Source organism: Bubalus bubalis, chromosome 5, assembly GCF_019923935.1.
Source record: "Bubalus bubalis isolate 160015118507 breed Murrah chromosome 5, NDDB_SH_1, whole genome shotgun sequence".
Taxonomy (NCBI): Eukaryota; Metazoa; Chordata; class Mammalia; order Artiodactyla; family Bovidae; genus Bubalus; species Bubalus bubalis.
Genome location: NC_059161.1, coordinates 49,537,748 through 49,559,188, shown reverse-complemented (window position 1 = coordinate 49,559,188; position 21,441 = coordinate 49,537,748). Strand labels below are relative to the sequence as shown.

At 42.3% G+C, this 21,441-nt stretch overlaps 2 protein-coding genes across 11 annotated transcripts in view; one reads left to right on the top strand and one right to left on the bottom strand.

Annotated features, from left to right (window-relative positions):
• SMYD3 (SET and MYND domain containing 3) overlaps nt 1-6,815 on the top strand; it is a 750,237-nt gene extending 743,422 nt beyond the window's left edge. For both annotated transcript variants that reach the window (XM_025287263.3, XM_025287262.3), the window contains one exon: nt 4,776-6,815. In XM_025287263.3, coding sequence (XP_025143048.1) covers nt 4,776-4,877 — 102 coding nt within the window. In that variant the 3' untranslated portion in view covers nt 4,878-6,815. The remainder of the gene's footprint in view (nt 1-4,775) is intronic.
• Nucleotides 1-21,441, bottom strand: part of LOC123465798 — a 68,536-nt gene that overhangs the window by 26,582 nt on the left and 20,513 nt on the right. For 4 of the 9 annotated variants that reach the window (XR_006641101.1, XR_006641099.1, XR_006641095.1 and 1 more), the window contains exon 3: nt 1,117-1,314. The exons of 2 other annotated variants lie outside the window; for them this stretch is intronic. Coding sequence is in view for 2 of the 7 variants with exons in the window: in XM_045165741.1 (XP_045021676.1) it covers nt 1,372-1,743 (372 nt within the window). In the remaining 5 variants the exon portion in view is untranslated. Of the gene's footprint in view, nt 1-1,116; nt 1,315-1,361; nt 1,744-21,441 lie in introns of those variants that run through there. 3 more of the 9 variants (XM_045165741.1, XM_045165740.1, XR_006641098.1) reach the window with 1 other exon arrangement.

The window sequence follows — 21,441 nt, the reverse complement described above, 5'->3', positions numbered from 1 at the left end:
CTGTGACATTTAGAGTCAGTTCACAGGGGCAGCAGCCCCCCTTGAAGGCTTCAAATAGGTCCTCAGTGGGAGATTACGCCAGGCTCTTTTTAAATGCTACCATTAAAAAAATAAAATTTAATGGAAAGAGATAAGCTTTTCCCAGCACAGGCCGGCTCTGGTTCTATACTTCCTTCATCTGTTTTACATACTGCTGCAGGAAATTAAATCAAAGCCATTCTCTCTGACTTGTGTATGTGTGGCAGTTGGGCAGGGCTGAGAGAAGGGAGACACAGAGCTACCAGAAACAATTGTTGTGGTTTGTCAGAGATTGACTGTAACTTTGTTTGGGGGCGGGGAGCCCTCCTCCTCTTGCCGGGCTGAGGGGCTGTGGCCACCGCAGAGGGCCAGCCTGTGCTGACAGCTCCCTAGGGCTCCCTTCTTACATCACTGAGAATTGTGCCCCAGCCTAGCTGGAGGCCCAGGTGGCATCCACGACAAGGCCCAGGTGTCCTACCTGACCAGGTCTGAACTTTAGCTTCCTGTACACCCAAATTGACATATTTCTCAACACACACAGAACATAGTCATCACCATATTTTGCACATTACTAAATCCTATTTCTTTTTTTCTTTCCCTCCTATCCCACCCATGGCTCTGAGAAAATTAACAGTATTTACTTGTTCATCATATTTATATTTGGTTTTACCTTCTAGACAAACGATATGGACTTTTTTCCCAGGCTCTTCATATTGGTCCTCTGCTCCCAGCTATGCCCATTTCTGCTCTGCTTCTAGCCACCCCTGTAGATAAGATCCTCAAATCTTAGGATCTCGAATCTTACATATACACACCCAGGGATTGTCCCCACCCCACTTTTGCTTTCAATGCTTCATTCATCACCAAATAAGAATGAAGGTCAAAACCAGCAGCATCCTGACCTGGAAGACCTTCGTGGCCCCTCCAGGTGTTGCAGAAGTCACAGCTCAGAGACCCTCCAGGCCCTCTCCTTGGTCACTGCAGACTCTCAGCAGGGGAAGGCCACATAGCACAGGCATGGAATGAACACTGGGTTCACCCTGGGGCCACTCTCAGGCCAGACATGAGGACGTTGGACCAGATGGTCTTTATGGCGATTCTGCAAGGGAACAGGCTGGGAGGTGTAGAAGTGAGGCTCTCCTTCCTGGCTGTGGCTCTGTGGATCCTGAAGGGCTGCGGGGCCAGAAGCCTCCTGCTGGCACCTGCCCTGTTGTGGCATGAGCAGGAACGAATGGGAAGACTCCAGATCAACCACCATGAGCTCTGGCTCTTGAGGAGTAGGCCTTATTCTTAGAGCTGGAAGGGAGGAGACAGCGAAGTGTATGACTGGAAGAATGGCAGTGAGGAAGGAAGCTACAGCTGTAACAGATCTAAAAACAAGCAGATGGGCCTGACCCTGTCCGAGTGGTACGAAGGTGCCTGTCCTAGCCTCTGAGTTAAGTCCCTGAGAAATATTTTCTGGGGAGGAACCTGGAGAAATACAACGAGGAGGACAAAGAGAAGCTGGTCTGGGAGTTCTGAGAAACAAAGCCAGGCCCTCACCCTGTGGAGGAGAACTGTGAGGAGTGGGGAAGCGAGACCCCCCCCCCCGGTCAGGCTGGCCTTTCTCTGGCCCAGTTGTCCATGGGGTGGGCTAGAACAGTATGTCTCTTCCTGCAAACAGCTTTTCAGGCAGTGCTCCTGAGGATTCACTCCTTTTGTCAGATCACAAGTACATCTGGCCCTCTGTTGAGCAGAAGGGAGAACACGTAAGCAGCTTTTGAGTGAGAGAATTTCCCGTGAAGGGCTTTAAGCATCTCTCCAGTCTCTCTGTCCAATCACGCTCTCCCATATGCTTCTGCCTCAGACCCTGAGATGTCCAGAACAATGCAGCACCAAGGGGGGTATGGGGAGGAGACAGGAGACATTTGTTCTCTGAATGGCATCAAATATTTGATTTTGATTTTCTGCCCAATGACATCTCACTGAGTTTGGCTGCCTCCAAGGTGCGGGCTATTCCCAATGCCTCCCCTCCATCTCAGACACCCCTCACTCCACCCACCCTCGGGATTTGCTTGCAGATACTACACAGGGCAGACCCACTCAAGTTAATAAGAACCAAATCCCACCACCCTGACTCCATCACGGCCACCTTCTGGTTTTCCAGCTAGGGTATCACAGGTGATGGGTCTGCAGGATTACAGCTGATTCCATAAGCGGAGCTCTTTTCCAGGCTGGCACACCAGTGCCAGAGATGGCGGGCCTTTCTTTCCCTTTCTCTTTTCTCTCAGCAGCTAAATCTAGACCCCATCTGTCTGCCTATTTTCCTTCATTCCAGCCTAAAGGGAACATTTTTAGAGAGGCCCAAAAGCCAGGAACACGGGTGGAAAGTGCTCCTAGTCCTGAACACTTTGCTTCTTCACTCTCAGGTCTCCCCCTCAGGAGACTGTGTGCCCTTTAAAGTCTCCATGGCTTTCAAGATGCACACACCTAGGAATCCCACCTCTAGGAACGCATCTTAAGCAGCGAGTCAGCAAAGGCCAAAAAGCCCTATGCTAAAAGATCTACATCACAACAAAAACATGGTAGTGATCTGAATTTCTAGGAGTAGCTCAGTGAATAATGACCTATAAACCTGATGAAATGAACTGTACACAGCCATTAAAATGGTAATTATGGTTGGCTACAAGTTACCATTGAATAATCAATAGTTGTTATTACTTGTTGAAGGCTTACTCTATCAGTTGTTCTCAACCCTGAGGACATGTGAGAATCTCCCCCGGCCAGGCTCGCCTCCACAGAACAGGAGTCAGTTGACCATGTGTGGGGGCTGGGCACTGGTACACCTTTGGAAGCCCACTGGCTGATACTGCTCTGCACCCAAGGCTGAGAGCCATGGTACTGCCTGCCAGGTATTTTTCTGGGTGCTTAAAACACCCAAAGTGTGTTTACCTGTCTCTTGAGGCACATTTACATGGAAGACAATGGATCTGATGACCCTTCTGTTTGTTGTTGTTTAGTCGCTCAGTCGTGTCCAACCCTTTGCGACCCCATGGACTGTAGCCCATCAGGCTCCTCTGTCCATGGGATTTTCCAGCCAAGGATACTGGAGTGGGTTGCCATTTCCTTCTCCAGGGATCTTCCCAATCTAGGGCTCAAACCCACGTTTCCTGCACTGGTAAGCAAATTCTTTACCACTGAGCCACCAGGGAAGCCCATAAATATAGTCACTGCACAGCCTGGCCCATACGGGGACAAACCCTTGACCCTGGTGTAATTTATTAGCACCATGCTCTAACCAACTGAGCTGACCAGCCCTTCTGTTTGAGAGCCCCCAGTTTGGGAAGCTCAGGATGATATGGTTTATCTATAATTTACTGCAAAAATATTTTGTGGATATTTTGACTATTTACTGCTCTATAACTAACCATCCCAAAACTTAGCAAAGTGAAACAACCGCCCTTTTATTATGCTCACAGATGATTTGGATCAGGAATTCAAACAGATCACAGTAGGAATGGCCTGCCTCTTTTCCATAATGTCTTGGGTGTCAGCTGGGAAGACTGGAATCTGGCCGATGCCAGAAGACTTACACCATAACAAAAAATTGGTAGTGATCTAAAGCCCACCCCAGTGTTCTTGCCTGGAGAATCCCAGGGACTGGGGAGCCTGGTGGGCTGTCGTCTCTGGGGTCGCACAGAGTCGGACACGACTGAAGCGACTTAGCAGCAGTAGCAGCAAAGTTCTAAAAGTAGCTTAGAAATCTGGCTGAAATCATCTGGAGGCTTCTTTATGCACATTTCTGGTGTTTAGGCTAAGGTGATTTTAAAGATAGTTTCACTCAGAGCAGCTAAGCCTGTGTGCCACAACTATTCAGCCCGTGCTCCAGAGCCCAGGAGCTGCAACTACTGAAGCCTAGACGACCTAGCGCCTGTGCTCCACAACAAGAGAGGCCACCACAGTGAGAAGCCCACACACCACAAGCAGAGAGTAACCCCGACCTGCACAACTAGAGAAAAGTGTGCAGCAGTGAAGACCCAGCACAGCCGAAAGTAGTAAATAAATAAAAGTTAAAGATAGGCTCAGCTAGGACTATCAACCGAAGCATCTACCCTTGGCTTCCCTATGTTGCTTGGGCTTTCTCACAGCATAGAAGCTCCTGTTTCCAGGAGCAGGTGTACTAATAAACCAGGCAAAGGTTGCATGGTCTTTTTGACCTAGCTTTGGAAGTTGACAGAATTAATTCCATCATATTCTATTATTGTAGTGGTCACAAATCCATCCAGATTTCAGAAATATTTTGGAGGTAGAATTGACAAGATTTAGTGAAAACTGAAGGCAATGAATGTCAAAATGCAAATGCTATAATGCCATATAACATGGAAAAAATACAAAAAGTATATGTATATGTTATATGTATCATATAGATGAGAAATACAGCATGAAAACTTATTTTAAGGTGATAACAGCATGGTACTTAATCATTAATATTAATCATTTGAGTAACTCTTCTTAAACCTCTGTTAACTACCTACACCAAATCTAAGCTCTAATAATCCCTGAAGATCATTGTTGGACACCAGTTCCAGCAAGACTCAAGCAGTAAGTCCAAGCACTACATTAAATCACCCTTGTCACTTCATTTCTAGTGTGGAGAACCATTGTGCTGATCATACTGTAGGCTGCGGGTTTCTCCGGGCTCCTGGCCCAAGAAAAGATGAGGAACAGGTGGGGACCTGCCTAACTTGGGGATCTAATCCATCTTCTTTTTCCTTCAGGCTTTTGATATTATGAGAGTAACACATGGCAGAGAGCACAGCCTGATTGAAGATTTGATTCTACTCTTAGAAGAATGTGACGCCAACATCAGAGCACCCTAAGAGAACCCTGCAGAGGGAGAGCCAGCTTGTACCTTTATTGAATGCCTTATTGAGGTCACACACTCTGGATTTTGTTTGTTGTGTGGGCCTCCCCTATTGGAAATGCTGTTCCATATTTACTTAGGTAAATAAATCAGACATATGGTTTGCACACCACAAGAATCCTTAGTTGTAGAGAAGCATGATTATAATATAAAAAAATTTGGTTGAAAATACCATCTGGTAATTGTTTGCTTTGATTTCATTGGTAATGTTAATGTTTAAGATCTCAACATTAAAGACAGAAAATCCTATTAAAAGCATAACAGAATAAGTTGTAACTTTCTTGTTGGATATATGTTGAGAGTTGGATAGAAATCAATGTTTTCACACTTGCTTCCAAGCAAAAGTTAATGTCTGTTTTGGCATAAAGCAAGATTTTCAGATACTGTCCTCACTGCTTGTGGTAAATGATATGTGTGTCCATTATTCACTTCCAAATATGTCTCCAACACAAGAAGTTTTATTCTAAATCTTAGAAAGAAGTCATATTAGGTTTATTAGGTTTTATTAGAAAAGGACAGGAGGTCTTAATGGAAAAGAAAAAAAATTCATATGTCTCTTGGCTCTTTGTGTAATTCATTCTAAGCATTTCATAACTCTTTGTGTGTGTCATGCTTTGCGGGAAGGAATTGTTTTCTGTAATTCTCTATGTCTAAGGTTTGACCATGTGATCTACACAGCATGAGGCACCATTACCCTGCAGGAAGCAGGGTTCTAGCACCCCAGCTCAAGTCAGGCTTACTCCCTTCCCTTTTTTCCTCACTAGTTATTCCCCAATTCCATGGTCTGCTTTTCCTCTTTCTGCTTTAGACAAATACAGAAACCTTTTCTTTTCCTCTAGTAGGTGCAAGGTAACTTCTCTTATGGCTCAGTGATCCTGTGAGCAGTTTAGTCCCCCGTCCTTAGAGGAGACTCTGGTAGTAACTGAAGCCCTTGGATTCCTGCAGCTGACAGGATTCTGAGAGAGCTTGCTGCCACCCACACCTGATTTTACAAGCAAGGAAATGAGATACAGGGAGTGATGGCAGAATCCAGAGCAGCAACTCTTGTTCCTTTAGGAGCCTCCCCCATCCCCATGGAGGGAGTGGCAAGTCCTCTGGCCACATGATTGCATGAGGCAGCAGCAGCCATGTCAGAATGACACATGATTGAGCCAGGAGGAACCAACCTCATTTTGCAGCAAAGAGAGCTGACACCTGGAAGCTGGAGTCCATGTGCCTCACACCTGGTGGGCACTGTGATCTTCGAAACATGCCTGATCTCCTGCATGCTGATGAGTCCTGCAGCCATTTCATCCGTGTGCTTGGCTGGAGCTGCTGTCTGTCAAGTATTAGGCATCTCTAATGCACACAGTATCTCTAATAGCCAGAGTAGCACCACAAGATCGGTGTTTTGAAGCACATTTTATAAATAAGGAAATGGAGGGCCAGAGTTAGGTGCTCAGGGATCTCTCCTGATTTATTAAGTGACCTTGAGAAAGTGGCTAAGTCTCAGTCTTTTTGAGAGACCAGTTCTAACCAATTCAATAAATATATATTAAATGGTTGGAGAACTGCCACGTGGGGCAATGGTAAAGAATCTGCCTGCCAATGCAGGAGACATAAGATGTGGGTTCAATCCCTGGGTCATGAAGATCCCCTGGAGAAGGGAATGGCTACCCACTTCCCTGGAAAACCCCAAGAACACAGGAGCCCAAGGGCTACAGTCCATGGGGTCGAAAACAGCTGGACACAACTGAACACACATGCATATTAAATGATTATTGTGTTCTTAGGAGAAAGAGAGACAAAGTCTGAATGAGATGTATCCCTCATTCTCAAAATGCACAGTTACAGTATTTATATCAGTTTTTACTGTATAATAAACTACTCCAAAATAAATTAATTTTGTTCACTATTCTGTATGTCAGCAATCTGGACTGAACAGTTGCTTCTGGTTTGGCCCAATCTCCATACACCCCTGGATCCTGCAAAGTCACAATGCAAGAGCATAGATGCGTGGAGAGGAAGTTGCAGCCACATACGCAATCCACCATGGCAGCCCCTACACTATTTAAGCATAAACTCACATTTAGTGAGTTTAATGAAATCCATAAACCTTGGCGTGGCTGATCTCAGCTGGGCACACTCACTGTCTGCAGTTGCTGGTGGGTCAGATGGGGAAACCAACAAAGGTCCATCTACTCAAAGCTATGGGTTTCCCAGTAGGCATGTACGGATGTGAGAGTTGGACCATAAAGAAGGCTGAGCCTTGAAGAATTGGTGCTTTTGAATTGTGGTGCTGGAGAATAATACTCTTGAGAGTCCCTTGGAGAGCAAGGAGATCAAACCAGTCAATCCTAAAGGAAATCAACCCTGAATATTCATTGAAAGGACTGATGCTGAAGCTCCAATACTTTGGCCACCTAATGCAGAGTCGACTCACTGGAAAAGATCCTGATGCTGGGAAAGATTGAGGGCAGGAGGAGAAGGGGGCGACAGAGGATGAGATGATTGGATGGTATCATGAACTCAATGGACATGAGTTTAAGCAAACTCCAGAACATAGTGAAGGACAGGGAAGCCTGGCATGCTGCAGTCCATGTGGTCACAAAGAGTTGGACATGACTGAGCAACTGAACTCACAATGCCAGTCCAGAATAAAGGGTAGCTAGACTCCTCTCAGTCAGAAGAAATACAAAGTGCACCGCAAGGGTATAGATCTGGGGAGAGGGAGATGCTGTGGCTATTTATGTAGTCCACCATGGTAGCCCTTAAGCTATTTCAAGGGTACAGAACATTTGGTGAATCTGATGAAACCCACAGACCTTCCTTCTAGGGAAACATACACATGAGGAATTTGCTTATAGATCAGGCATCCTTGATCTCCCTATGGCCCATCAATGGATTGCCTGGGGTCCTTCATCTATGAAAAACAGACTCGCTGCCTGTCAGAAACATGGTGAATTTTAAATTCATTAGGAAAAGAAAGAGGTCATAATAGAAGGTAAAGGTAGCCAACTTACATGCCGAATGAGCAGAATTCACTGATAAGAGCCCTGTGTTTGCCAATTTTCTGAATGAAAGTGATCAGTCAGTGATGATCCTGGATTAAGAGATTTGCCTTCATGCCTCCTAGAGAAAGCATGATAGGCTTTGAAATCCCTCTTAGCTCACCTCCAGTTTTCTGAGAAAAGGGCTCTTAAGAGGAAGGGGCCCAGCTTGCACCAACTTTTAACAGAAAGCAAACATTTAAACAATGGTAAACATTTACCAAACAACTCTACAGGAAAACAATTTGGGAGAAGTGGAAAGGAAATGGAGAATATAATTTAAAACCCACGTCACTGGTGGCTGACAATTTATTGCTGCCCCAGCCTCCATGTCTGCTATTTCATTAATCCATAGTCATTGTAGCGGCAGGCTTTTTTCACATCAGTAACTTGACGCCATTAGTTGCTCCTCTGGGATGAGAACACATTTAAACTGAAAATGAACACACCGGGCATAATTTATAGCCATGCCATGTGAATGCCAAGACTGCAAGGGAGGAAGGCTGCCTGGAAACCTGCTCACTGTGAGAGCTCAGCACAGGCTTCCTTTAGCCAAGCAAGCGTGTGGGGTGGCTAGAAAGGGCAGTCACCCTGTGATGAAGCCAGACAGCCACAAACCACAGAGGCCCCCCCAGTCAAGCCTCGCTGCAGGGATGAAAGAGAAATTCCATATATGGGCGCCCTCCCCTGAGTCGTGCCTTGAAAATGCTTTTCTGGCCCAACCAGGAGGTGATGTTATATTCACTCAGAGGAGCCCACTGGGCTTCCACAGGAACATGGTTGTTCTGAGCATTGTCTGTGGAGCAGCATAAAGTACCATGAAAAGCAAACACTGACAGCAGCTTTAGGAAAACACCAGAGCCCTGCTTTCGCCTGAGCTCTGAAAGAGATCAAGCTGGTTGAGGAAGCCCAGCAGCACCATCCCTAAAGTGGCACACGATTTGATGTTTTTGAGATCTGTAAACATCCAAATGCTATTGGCTCAGTCAATATATTCAAAACCAATTCGAAAAACATCAAAACTCTGAACATGTACACACTGCTACATTTAAAACGGATAACCAACAAGGACCTACTGTACAGCACATGGAACTCTGCTCAGTGTTATGTGGCAGCCTGGATGGGAGGGGAGTCTGGGGGACAAGGGATACATGTACATGTAGGCTGACCCCCTTCACTGTTTACCTGAAGCTATCACAACATTGTGAATCGGCTATACTCCAATACAAAATGAAAAAAATAAAGCAGGTTATCTTCCATTAAAAAATACATCAAAAAACAATCCTCTGCTCCTCATATTTAGCTTAGCTCCATCATCATCTTTCTACCCTTCAGCACAGAAACTCAAGGGTCACTAACTCGTCCCTTGTCCTTCATCAGAGGACTAAGTTCTGCCTATTCATCCTCTGAAATGCTTTTTTAAATGTCAGCCCTTCTCCTTATCCATTCCCAGGCTCTTTGCAGGCCGCAGCACTTCTGCAAAGACTCCCTCACTGATCTCCTTGCTTGCCATCCCTCTATTTCCTGTTGCCCATCTAGCTGCCAGTCATCTTCCCAAAACACCTATTTTGTCTTTTCCTCATATATCTCCTCTGCTCAGAAACTTACAGTGGCTCCCCATTGCCACTACACTCAAAATGTAGTCTTCAGATTGGCACTGGAACTATCAACTCTTATGCTTACTGATCCCCATGTGAACCTGCAACCTAGCTGGATCAACCCCACCCCAACTCCAAGTTCCTGAAATATGCCCTCTTCTTTACCAATTCCTTACTCTCTTCATACTGACTAAACTACCTTTCTTCTCCATCTATTTAAATTGAATCCATTCTCAAAGGTCTAGCCCAAGCCTCCTTTTTTTTTCTGTTTTAAAAATCATTCAAACATGTTACATTCTATAACAAGAATTACTATTTTTGATGTTCAGGTTGTATTGGTCGGCTATTGGAATCATCTTCAAGCTGGATCCTGTTTCCTATGAGTTGCTATGTTTTGGGGAACACTTTTTTACTTGGTACAGCAAGATATTCTAGGCTCATCTTACACTCTTGCACTGTAGACCTGGAACTAACCGTTCTCTGAAGATCTCTGGTTTCTTTTACTAATGAAAGGTTTATTAGAAGCCCTGATCCAGGTACTGTGTTTGCTTATTGCTCCTAGGGAGTCACAGCTTTCTAGGCTTTTTATTTTTTTTATTTTTATTTTTTGATTTTTTAAAAAAATTTTATTTAACTTTACAATATTGTATTGGTTTTGCCATATATCAAGATGAATCTGCCACAGGTATACATGTGTTCCCCATCCTGAACCCTCCTCCCTCCTCCCTTCCCATACCATCCCTCTGGGTCATCCTAGTGCACCAGCCCCAAGCATCCAGTATCGTGCATCGAACCTGGACTGGCGACTCGTTTCATACATGATATTATACATATTTCAATGTCTAGGCCTTTTTAAAATCATGAGCTCACACTGATACCACTGATTAAACTTCAGCATCCACAGGGCTCCCCTAGTGGCTCAGTGCTAAAAAGAATTCACCTGCCAATGCAGGAGACATGGGTTCCATCCTGATCTGGGAAGACTGCACATGCTGCGGACCAGCTAAGCCCAAGCACCACAACAACTGAGCCTGTGCTCTAGAGCCCAGGCTCTCCAACAAGAGAAGCCCCTGCAGTGAGAAGCCTGTGCATCACAACTAGAGAGTAGAGCCTGCTTGCTGAAACTAGAGAAAAGCCTGCACAGCAACAAAGACCCAGCACAGCCAAAAAAAAAAAAAAAAAAAAATATATATATATATATTTTTTTTTTTAAAGAAATCCAGCATCTGGGGTATTCTTGTCTTCCTCCTCCTTCCATATTTGAACTTCTCTCATACACATGCAATAGTTCCAAAATTATGACTATGACCACCACTAACAGCAAAACCACTAAGTGAAATTTAAACTTTCTAGTGCTTTTTGTTCTTAAGCAAGAGAGACTGTATTTTCAGAATACCATGTTTAAAATTTTGAATTAAATGTTCCTATGTGATTATGTAATCAGTTTGATATCCTAATTTGATAATTAGGTTTCTTTTTTTTATTCGATTTTACAATTTGTCCCATTATTGATGTATGCTGGTATATAAATATCAAAGTAATATATTAATATATATTATATTTTGCTACTATAAATAATGCCATAATGAAAAACTGTGTGCCTATTTTTTATTGTCCTATGGCTAGAGATGTACACTCAGGGTAATTTCCTAAAAGTGGAATTTATGAATCAAATGGTAAATGTATATATAATAGGTACTGTCAAATTTACCTTGAGAGGGGTAATGTAATTATGCCTGTGTCCCCTCAGCCTTTACAACAGAATGGATTCTTCTAAGCTGATAGGTGAGAAATGGTAGGTATCTCAATGTAGTTTAAATTTGCATTCTCCTTATTAGTGAAGTTGGATGTCTTCAAATATTTAAAGACTTTTTGCCTATCTTTTGTGAACCATCTTTACATGCCTTTTGTCAATTTTTCTATCAGGTTTTTTGTTTTTTCCCCTCATGATCTTTATATAATAGGGAGATTTTCCCTTTATAATAAATAATTTCTCAGCTTGTCATTTGCTTTTTGACTTTGCTTTACTTTTTTGCCCTGAGTTCCTTTGGACAGAAGTTTCAAAAACATTCCATAAGAACTCGACTCCATGATAAGCCAGCTTCCAGTTATAAAACCAGTAAGCACAACCAACTTTCCTCACATGGTTCTTGACTCAACAAGTCATAAGTTTGTTATGTAGGAAGTTAGGTATGAGGAAGGAGGAGTGGCCTAGCTAAAAAGGATGCAAGTTGATCTCTAAACCCCATCCCAGACACACCAAGGAGAGCTCACAGATATGCTACAAAAATAACCACAGAGACTTTTCTACCTCCTGCTCCAGTACTCTTGCCTGGAAAATCCCATGGACGGAGGAGCCTGGTAGACTACAGTCCATGGGGTGGCAAAGAGTCGGACATGACTGAGCAACTTCCCTTTCACTTTTCACTTTCATGCATTGGAGAAGGAAATGGCAACCCACTCCAGTGTTCTTGCCTGGAGAATCCCAGGGACAGGGGAGCCTGGTGGGCTGCAGTCTCTGGGGTCGCACAGAGTCGGACACGACTGAAGCGACTTAGCAGCAGCAGCAGCAGCAGCACATGTGCCCTAAGCACACAGTGGATACAAAATAACCACAGGGACTTAAAGTAACCTTAGGCAGCTAGAAGCCCATTAATGGTTCATACATATTCTACACATATATACATCTGATTATAACAGACAGGATTATGGGAAGATATGCACAACAGAGCCTGCTGTCATATAACCTGCAGCTGTCAGTCGGCCTTGAGCATATGCCCATTTGCACTCCCTTTCTTGACTGGTGGTGGGTGCAAGCCCTGTTCTGCACAGGGCACAACCAAAAGGAGGAGACAGGAAGTATAAAAAGGAGGAAGCCAAGAGGGACAGGGAGGATGACTCCTTCGTGGTTGGTTTGCTCCCATATCTTGGGAATGTCCGTGTAATAAAAGATGTATCTGGTTGAGCTGAACTAAGCTGTAACTTGTCTGTTGTTTTAAACCCTTTAGTCATTCATCCAAATTTTTGTTGCAATGAGATAATAACTGAGGAAGAGAAATAAGCTGACCTGACATTCAGTGCCACGACTTGATGCCTTGGGAGTATTAACTTAAAGGTTGGGACCTGAACCCCAGCCAGTGGCTTACTTTTCCAAGAGGCTCAACCCAAGTGCCTGAGGCTGGCCTCCCTGCCTTCAAAACCTTATGGCCTTGCACTCCTGATAGAAGATGCCTTAAAATGCTCTCCTGGGGGCAAGCTATTTTTATCACCCACTGAGGGAACAACTGAAGAGGAGAGGACATTTATGCATGTCTGATCAAAGGATCCTCAGATATCAAGTACTGCTGATGGAAAATCCAGGACTAACTATATCTCCTTGTGAGGTTCTTAACCTAGCTACCCTTCTTCCCACTCAAGGGCTCTCTCCCCTTCCAGTGATGTCTAGAAACCATTAGACCATTGGACAAAGCCACGAGAGGGATTGTCAGAATATCCTATGACCAATCCTGAGAAAATCTGGTACAGTGATGGAAGCTGCTTTTTGCTAGAAAAAGGAAAGCAAGATATGCAGTAAAGTAGTCTTCAATTTGGAGACCACAGAGGCTAAAACTTTACCACCAGGAGCTTCAGCCCAACTGGCTGAGCTCATAGCTCTGACTGGAGCTTTAGAGCCGGGGATAACAAAAGCAGTATCTATTTACACTGACTCCATGTATGCCTTCCTGGTGCTATATGCACATGCTGCCACTTGGAAAGAGAGGGCCCACATGACCACCCGAGGTCCCCAATCAAATATGCTGACCAGATCCTTAAGCTCCTGGAATCAGTCCATCTGCCCACTGAGGTTTCCATCTCCCACTGCAGGGGACACCAAAAACAAAGTATAGAGGTGGCACGAGGAAACCAAACTGCCAAGCAGGCGCCTGAGAGAGCAGCATTACAAAACTGTAACATAACAGTGGTTGCTACCCTAGATCCACAGTCTACCTTGCCAGAAACTGCTTCATATACTGAAGGTGAGACACTCAAAGCTAAGAGTGAGGGCTTTCAACAAGATCATGTGGGGTGGTTCCAAAAGGAGGGACTCTTCTTTCTGCCCGGGAACTTCGAATGGAAGTTGGTCAGCTCCCTACATGCCACCACTTATTTAGTAGGCAAAGCCCTCCAGAGATTACTAGAAAGGCCTTCAGCCGAACAGGCCTCCAAACGACCATAACAACACAAGGTTACCACAGCAACATCCTGGTTTCTGTCAATCAAGGATACGCTCCTAAAGGTGGTTCTGACCTATAATTCCGTTCGCTCCCTGTTTCCTCAACTTTCTCTCTTGGTTTATTTCTACTCATGTCAACAAGATACAGGCTGGTTCTGATGCAACATGGATACCAACCCCTGACCTCTCTGACAACTTCCTCATACTGCTCCCCCCCTGGATGGGCATCAACAGCCCTTACCAGGTCCTCTTGTTGACAGCTAGCAAGTGATGGACACTCCAGGCCCAACTCAGCAGGAAGTAGCCAGAATGAAAGACATCCATTTCCCAAAGAATTGGGGTCCATACACGTGAGAAGGGGAATATTAGATAGGAAATTAGGCATGAGCAAAGAGGGGTGGCCTCGCCAAAAAGGATTCAAGCTGATCTCTAAACCCCATCCCAGACACACTAAGGAGAGCTCACAGATATGCTACAAAAATAACCACAGAGACTTTTCTACCTCCTGCACATGTGCCCTAGGCACACAGTGGATACAAATTAACCACTGGGCTTTCTCAAGTAACCTTAGGCAGCTGCTGCTGCTAAGTCACATCAGTTATGTCGGACTCTGTGCAACCCCATAGACAGCAGCCCACCAGGCTCCCCCGTCCCTGGGATTCTCCAGGCAAGAACACTGGAGTGGGTTGCCATGTCCTTCTCCAATGCAGGAAAGTGAAAAGTGAAAGTGAAGTCGCTCAGTCGTGTCTGACTCTTCGCAACCCCATGGACTGTAGCCCACCAGGCTCCTCCGTCCATGGGATTTCCCAGGCAAGAGTACTGGAGTGAGTTGCCATTGCCTTCTCCCCTTAGGCAGCTGCTGCTGCTGCTGCTAAGTCGCTTCAGTCGTGTCCGACTCTGTGCGACCCCATAGACAGCAGCCCACCAGGCTCCCCTGTCCCTGGGACTCTCCAGGCAAGAACACTGGAGTGGGTTGCCATGTCCTTCTCCAATGCAGGAAAGTGAAAAGTGAAAGTGAAGTCGCTCAGTCGTGTCCAACTCTTAGCGACCCATGGACTGCAGCCCACCAGGCTCCTCCGTCCATGGGATTTTCCAGGCAAAAGTACTAGAGTGGGGTGCCATTGCCTTAGGCAGCTAGGAGCCCATTAATGGTTCATAAATATTCTACACATATATACATCTGCTTATAACAGACAGGATTACGGGAAGACATCACAACAGAGCCTACTGCTACATAACCTGCAGCTGGCAATTGGCCTTGAGCATATGCCTATTTGCACTCCCTTTCTTGACTGGTGGTGGGTACAAGCCCCATTCTGCACAGGGCACAACCAAAAGGAAAAGACAGGAAGTATAAAAAGGGGGAAGTCAAGAGGGATAGGAGGACGACTCCTCTGTTGCTGGTCTGCCCCCATGTCTTGGGAGTGTCTGTAGTAAAAGATCTGTCTGCGTGTGCTGAATTGAACTGTAACTTGTCTGTTGTTTTAAACCTTTTAGTCTATCGTTCATAATTTTTGTTGCAATGAGACAAGAACTGAGGAAGAGAAATAAACTGACCTGAGGAGTTAATATTTTAAAATTCATTCTTCTACAATCCATTCTATGATCTTCTTGACTTCAGTCAGCACCTTGCCTTGTCAAGGTTCTTTACCTAGTGAAATGATTCAGATTTTCATACCTGACTGTCAGGGTCCTTAGTGGTTTTGCCTTTGTGGGTTGCCTCAATCTTCACTGAACTAGATATACAATTCCTAAGATGCACTTCCAAGAATCCCCCGAGTTCAGACATGGTTCTCCTTTACCCGAGTGTATAGCACCAACTTGAAAGAGATCACTCAGTTCAACCAGATCAGTAATCTGTTTCTTCTGTTGATTCAGAGGCAAGAATAGGCCCAAATAACTACATGAAAATCTCAGCTCCCATAATAATGGTGCCATTATTGTATTTCCTGGATGAATCTTCCTCTCTTTTCTAAGTGAGGAATGATTTAAGCCATGGAACTTAAGCCAGCAGATTCAAAAAGTCACAGGAATAGGAAGCAAAAATCTGCAAATACATTATTAACAGTAATTGTGAGAGAAAAATCTGAAAGATAAATGCCAACCTAGTATATTAAAAGTAAATGTGAAATAAGGACTACAAGTCTCCCAAATTGTGTTTCCCATGAATACTTTTTTAGGAAGCTACCAGATGATTTTAGCACTCTAATTTTCTTGTCTCTCTTCCCTATTTTTCAGTCTTTTATATTTTTATTTTACTTTATGAAAGATTCTGTCCATTTTAAGTCTCAAATTTTTATAGAATTTTTTCACTTCTGCTAGCATTTTTAACTTCCAAGAGCTCTTGTTTTATATTCTAATGTTCTTTTTAAATAGCATCTTGTTCTTGTTTTATGGATTCAATATCTTCTCTCTCTAAGGATACTAATGACAGTGGAGAGGTTAATTTTTTTTTCTCTGCATAACTGATTTGAACAAAATTACCTTTTTATTTTTGTTTTATTATCTATTCTTCTTATAATATATTTTCTCAATATCTGGTGACCACTGGCTATTCATCATACTTTAGAATAGGATTCCATAAAAGAGTTTGGAGATTTTATGGCTTCTGATTATGGAATGTTAAGTTTTGGGCACAACTCTTTCATGAGGAAAATGCTGGGGGGGGAACCACAAAAATAACTTTTAAAACACTGAAGAGATTAAGAAACACTGAGGTACTTGGAGGCTAATTTTTGGATGAAAGCCTGTAACAGACAGGCTAGTGAACTATTAGATATTGTAACCAAAGCTGCTTATCCACTAAAGGCATTTGTCAGTGCTGCATATTTGGATTTCAGAGGCTTTGTGGGGGAAAGGGACAGAAATTAAGACTCATGAAATCTCTAACGTGGTTAGACTTAACAGAGATTCTGTTTATATTGAACTGGGACCCCAGAAGGCTAAATACTTATTTTAAGAGGAGAATGGCTCAGGAATGTCTTCGTATTGAAGAGAGTAATAAATGGAAAATGAAAGGAAAGGGGAGGCAAAAAGAAGACTCTGTGACAGTCATGCCTAGAGACCAGAACTTCTGTTTATTTACTATCCAACCAGGCAAAGTCTGGGTTAACCAATGAGCCTCAGGTTGTGAACTGACTCAGGGGTGATTCTCAGCTGATAACATCCCCAGATCTCTGGCAGAAACAAATGAAAAACTCTGGCAATGCCCACAAGTCATTTTTCACGACCAGTTAATGACCAGTCAATGGTAATCAGGAACTCCAGAACAGAAGTGCCATGAGTCTGTATCAGGAAAACAACAAAGAGCAGCGACACACTCACATTCCAAGCATGGAAATATCATACGTATTTTAAAACAATTAAGTTCATGATTTGAAATAATAAATGATAGGTTTTTAAACAATAGGGAATAAGGAATAAAAAGTGAAATAATATATTTGAAAAGGAATCACACAGATTCTAGAGATAAAAAAATATAGTAAGTGAAATGAAAATTGCAATAGATAATCTTGTCAGCCAATTGGTCAGAGTAGAAAAAAGCTGTGTACTGGAAGACAGGTCAGAAGAAATGATCCATAACGCATGGCAGAGAGAAAAATTTTTTAAAAATACAGTAAATAAGTGAAGAATGAGGAGGAAATGGCAATAAGGTCAACCATGAATTTGATCTAAGATCCATAAGGATAGAAGAGTAAGAACATGCAGGCTTCCAGTTCAAGATGGTGGAACAGAAGGATGTGTGCTCATCTCCTCCTGAGAGAGCACCAAAATTACAACTATCTGCTGAACAACCATCTACAGGAGGATGCTTGAACCTACCAAAAAAAAGAACCTGCAGGGAGACAGTAGGAGGGGTGCAATCACAATAAAATCAAATCCCATATCCACTGGGTGAGTGAACCACAAACTGGAGAGCAAAACACCAAAGAAGTTCTCCCACTGTTGTGAAGGTTCTGAACCTGACATCAGGCTTCCTAGTCTGGGGATCTAACAAAGGGACTGGGAATCCCCAGGGAATCTGACCTTGCAGGCCAGTGAGATTCGATTATAGGACTTTCCCAGGACTGGGGAAAACAGAGATTCCAGACATGCAGGGCACAAACAAAATCTTGCATAAACCAAGACCCAGAGGAAAAGAGGAATGACCCCACAGGAGACTCAACCAAAACTATCTGCTAGTGTTGGAGGGTCTCCTGTGGAGGCGTAGGTCAGCAAGGGCTCACCACAGGCATGGGGGCACTGGCAGCAACAGTCCTGGGAGGTCCCCCTTGGCATAAACCCTCTTGGACATCATCATTAACCCTACTGTAGACCCAAGGACTGGGTCACCTCAGGTCAAACAACTACCAGGGAGAGAGCACAACCCCACCCAGAAGCAGATAACTGGATAACAGCTTTACTGAGCGAGGTCCTGCCCACCAGAGCAAGACCCAGTTTTTCCCTATCACCAGTCCCTCCTATCAGGAAGCTTACACAAGCCTCTTAACCTCCTCCATCAGAGGGCAAACAGAAGAAGCAAGAAGAACCACAATCCCACAGCAGCTAAAACAAAACCCACATTACATGAAGTTCATCAGGATGAAAAAGCAGAAAGTTGAGTCCCAGATTGAAGGGACAAGATAGACCCCCAGAAAAACAACTAAATGAAAGGGAGACAGGCAACCTTCCAGAAAAAAGAATTCAGAATAATGATAGTGAAGATATGATCCAGGATCTTGGGAAAACAATGGAGAAGATGCAAAAAATGTTTACCAAAGATCTACAAGAACTAAAGAACAAACAAACAGATGAATAACACACTAGAAGGAATCCATAGCAGAATAACTGAGGCAGAACAGATAAATGACCTAGAGGAAGAATAGTGGAAATTACTGCCACAGATCAGAACATAAAAAAAAAAAGAATGAAAAGAAATGAAGACAGCCTAAGAGGCCTCTGGGACAATATTAATTGCACCAACATTCACATTATAGGGGTCCCAGAAGGAGAAGAGAGAAAGGACCTGAGAAAATACTTGAAGAGACAATAGCTGAAAATTTCCCTAAAATGGGAAAGGAAATAGTCAATCAAGTGCAGGAAGCACAAAGAGTCCCAGACAGGATAAATCCAAGGAGGAACACACCAAGACACTCAGTAATCAAACTGACAAAAATTAAAGACAGAGATAAAATATAAAAAGCAACAAGGGAAAAATGACAGATAGCATACAAGGGAATTCCCATCAGGCTATCAGCTGATTTCTCAACAGAATCTCTACAAGCCAGATGGGAATGGCACAATATATTTAAAGTGATGAAAGGGAATAACCTACAACCAAGAATACTCTACCCAGCAAGACTCTCATTCATATTTGATAGAGAAATCAAAAGCTTTCCAGGCTTTTGTTAAAAGCTTTTGTTAAACAAAAGGCTTTTGTTAAAAGTTAAGAGAATTCAGCACCACCAAACCTGTTTTACAACAAATGCTAAAGCAAATTCTCAAGGCAGGAAACACAAGAGAAGGAAAAGATCTACAGTAAATAAACTCAAAATAATTAAGAAAATGGTAATAGGATCATACATATCAATAATTACCTTAAATGTAAAAGGATTAAATGCACCAACCAAAAGACACAAACTGGCTGAGTGGATGAAAACATGTATATGCACTTCCACCTATCATATCACTCTGCCTGACCCCCTAAATTGTATGTAATTATTTTATATTGTGAGATTTAATCATGTTTCCATTATGGCTTGCAGTTGTAATTATCTTTTTAATTTGTGTCTGGCTACTGATTGTGAAAACTGATAAACATCTTTTACTATTGTGATTATGTAACTACTACTCACTTAATACCACTGTATCAAGATTTGTCAACAGAAAAACAATAGAACTCTATTATCACCAAAACTACAACTTAATAGAAAAACCTGTAATCACTTTCTAAAATCCAGAGGCATATCAGAATTACCTCAGAATTTTTTTGAAAAATACAAATACCTACATATTCCTTTTTTTTCTCTTCAGAGCTCCAGATATGTTTTTAATGAGCAGCCATGTTTAAAAAAACAACGGGACTATATGACGATCTTTTACTTTTACCTAGTTTGTTTCACTTTTCCTATTTCATACTCAATGATCCCATTTCATTTATGTTTTCCAGTTTCCCAGTTTCTCAAGCCTTTATCAAGCATAGTAGAAAAGCTTTTGTGTATACATAATTTATGTATTTTATAAAACTTATGAATTTTTGCCTAAGTAAAAAATTCATGACATTTTTATTCTACTTGTTTGACTTAGTATGGATAGAATGCTAGATTTCTAATATAAACAATAGATATGCAACAAGCAACAAAGTTTTACTGTATAGCATAGGGAACTATAGTATCTTGTTATAAGTTATAATGGAAAATAATTTCAAAAGTAATATATGTGTATATGTATAGTTGAATCACCTTGCTGTGCACGGTGAAAACATTGTAAATCAATTATACTTCAATAAAATATATTAAGGAAAAAAGAGTAAGAACATGCAGCACACAATGGTTGAAAAGATTCAATCACATGATTGAAATTTTCCCCAAACTGATAAAAACACTAATCCACAGATTCAAAGATCAGTGAATTTCAAACATGGTAAATAACAAGAAATTCACAACAGGTATATCATTGTGAATTTAAGAAGAATGAAAAAAGACAAAATCTGAAAAGCAACCAAAGGAAAAAGGCAGATAATCTTCAAAAGGATGCCAGTTAGATTCACAGGTGACTTCTCATCAGCCCCAGTAGAAGTCAGAAAAAATGGAAAACTGTTTTCAACTGATGAAAGAAAATAACAGTTGCCCTAGAATATTACACCCTGTGAAAGTTCAATAGTAAGGATGAAATAAAGACACCTAAAAATAAAATCAAAAAGGGCATATAATAATATAGAATTAGTATCTATAAGGTAGAAAAGACTAGAACTTTTAACAGAAACAGACATATCAACAATCATAATGAGATATTAACTTAAAGATCAAAGAAAAAACTACAATGGAAATACAAACATATTCTAACTGATTGATAACAAAAACTTGCAGGATCAGCAGTAATCAGATATAGACAGTGTAAATATATAGGCTACAAATGTTGCAAGGTCCTTGTACTATTCAAAGAAAAAAACAGGCCAAAAATAAACCAGCTAAGAACCTATCTCAAGAGCTTATAAAAAACTCCGAAAACACACCCAACAAAAGTAGAAGGAAGGGAATGATACAGACCAGGGGACAATCTGCAAAAACACAAAGTAAGGACAAAATACAGCGGGTCAATAAAAAAGTCTATTTTTTGAAAAGACTTATAAAACTGACAAACTTCTGGCAAAATTAATGAAGAAATAAAGAGAAGCTATAAGCATCTAGTATCAGAAATGAAAAGGGAACAGCATTCATGCCTCAGCATTAAATAAGAGAATTTTTAACAACTTTATACCAAAATTCTTGAATAGATACAAATTCCTAGAAAATTGTGACTCACCAAAGTTGACTCAAGAAAATTTTTAAAAATCTGAAAAAAAATTCACTAATGAAAAACAAGGAACACTTTATACTCTTTAGTACTCTTTCTAAAAGAATAGTGAAAAGCTGAGTTGGTTTCACTAGTCAGTTCAATCGCTCAGTCGTGTCCGACTCTTTGCAACCCCATGAATCGCAG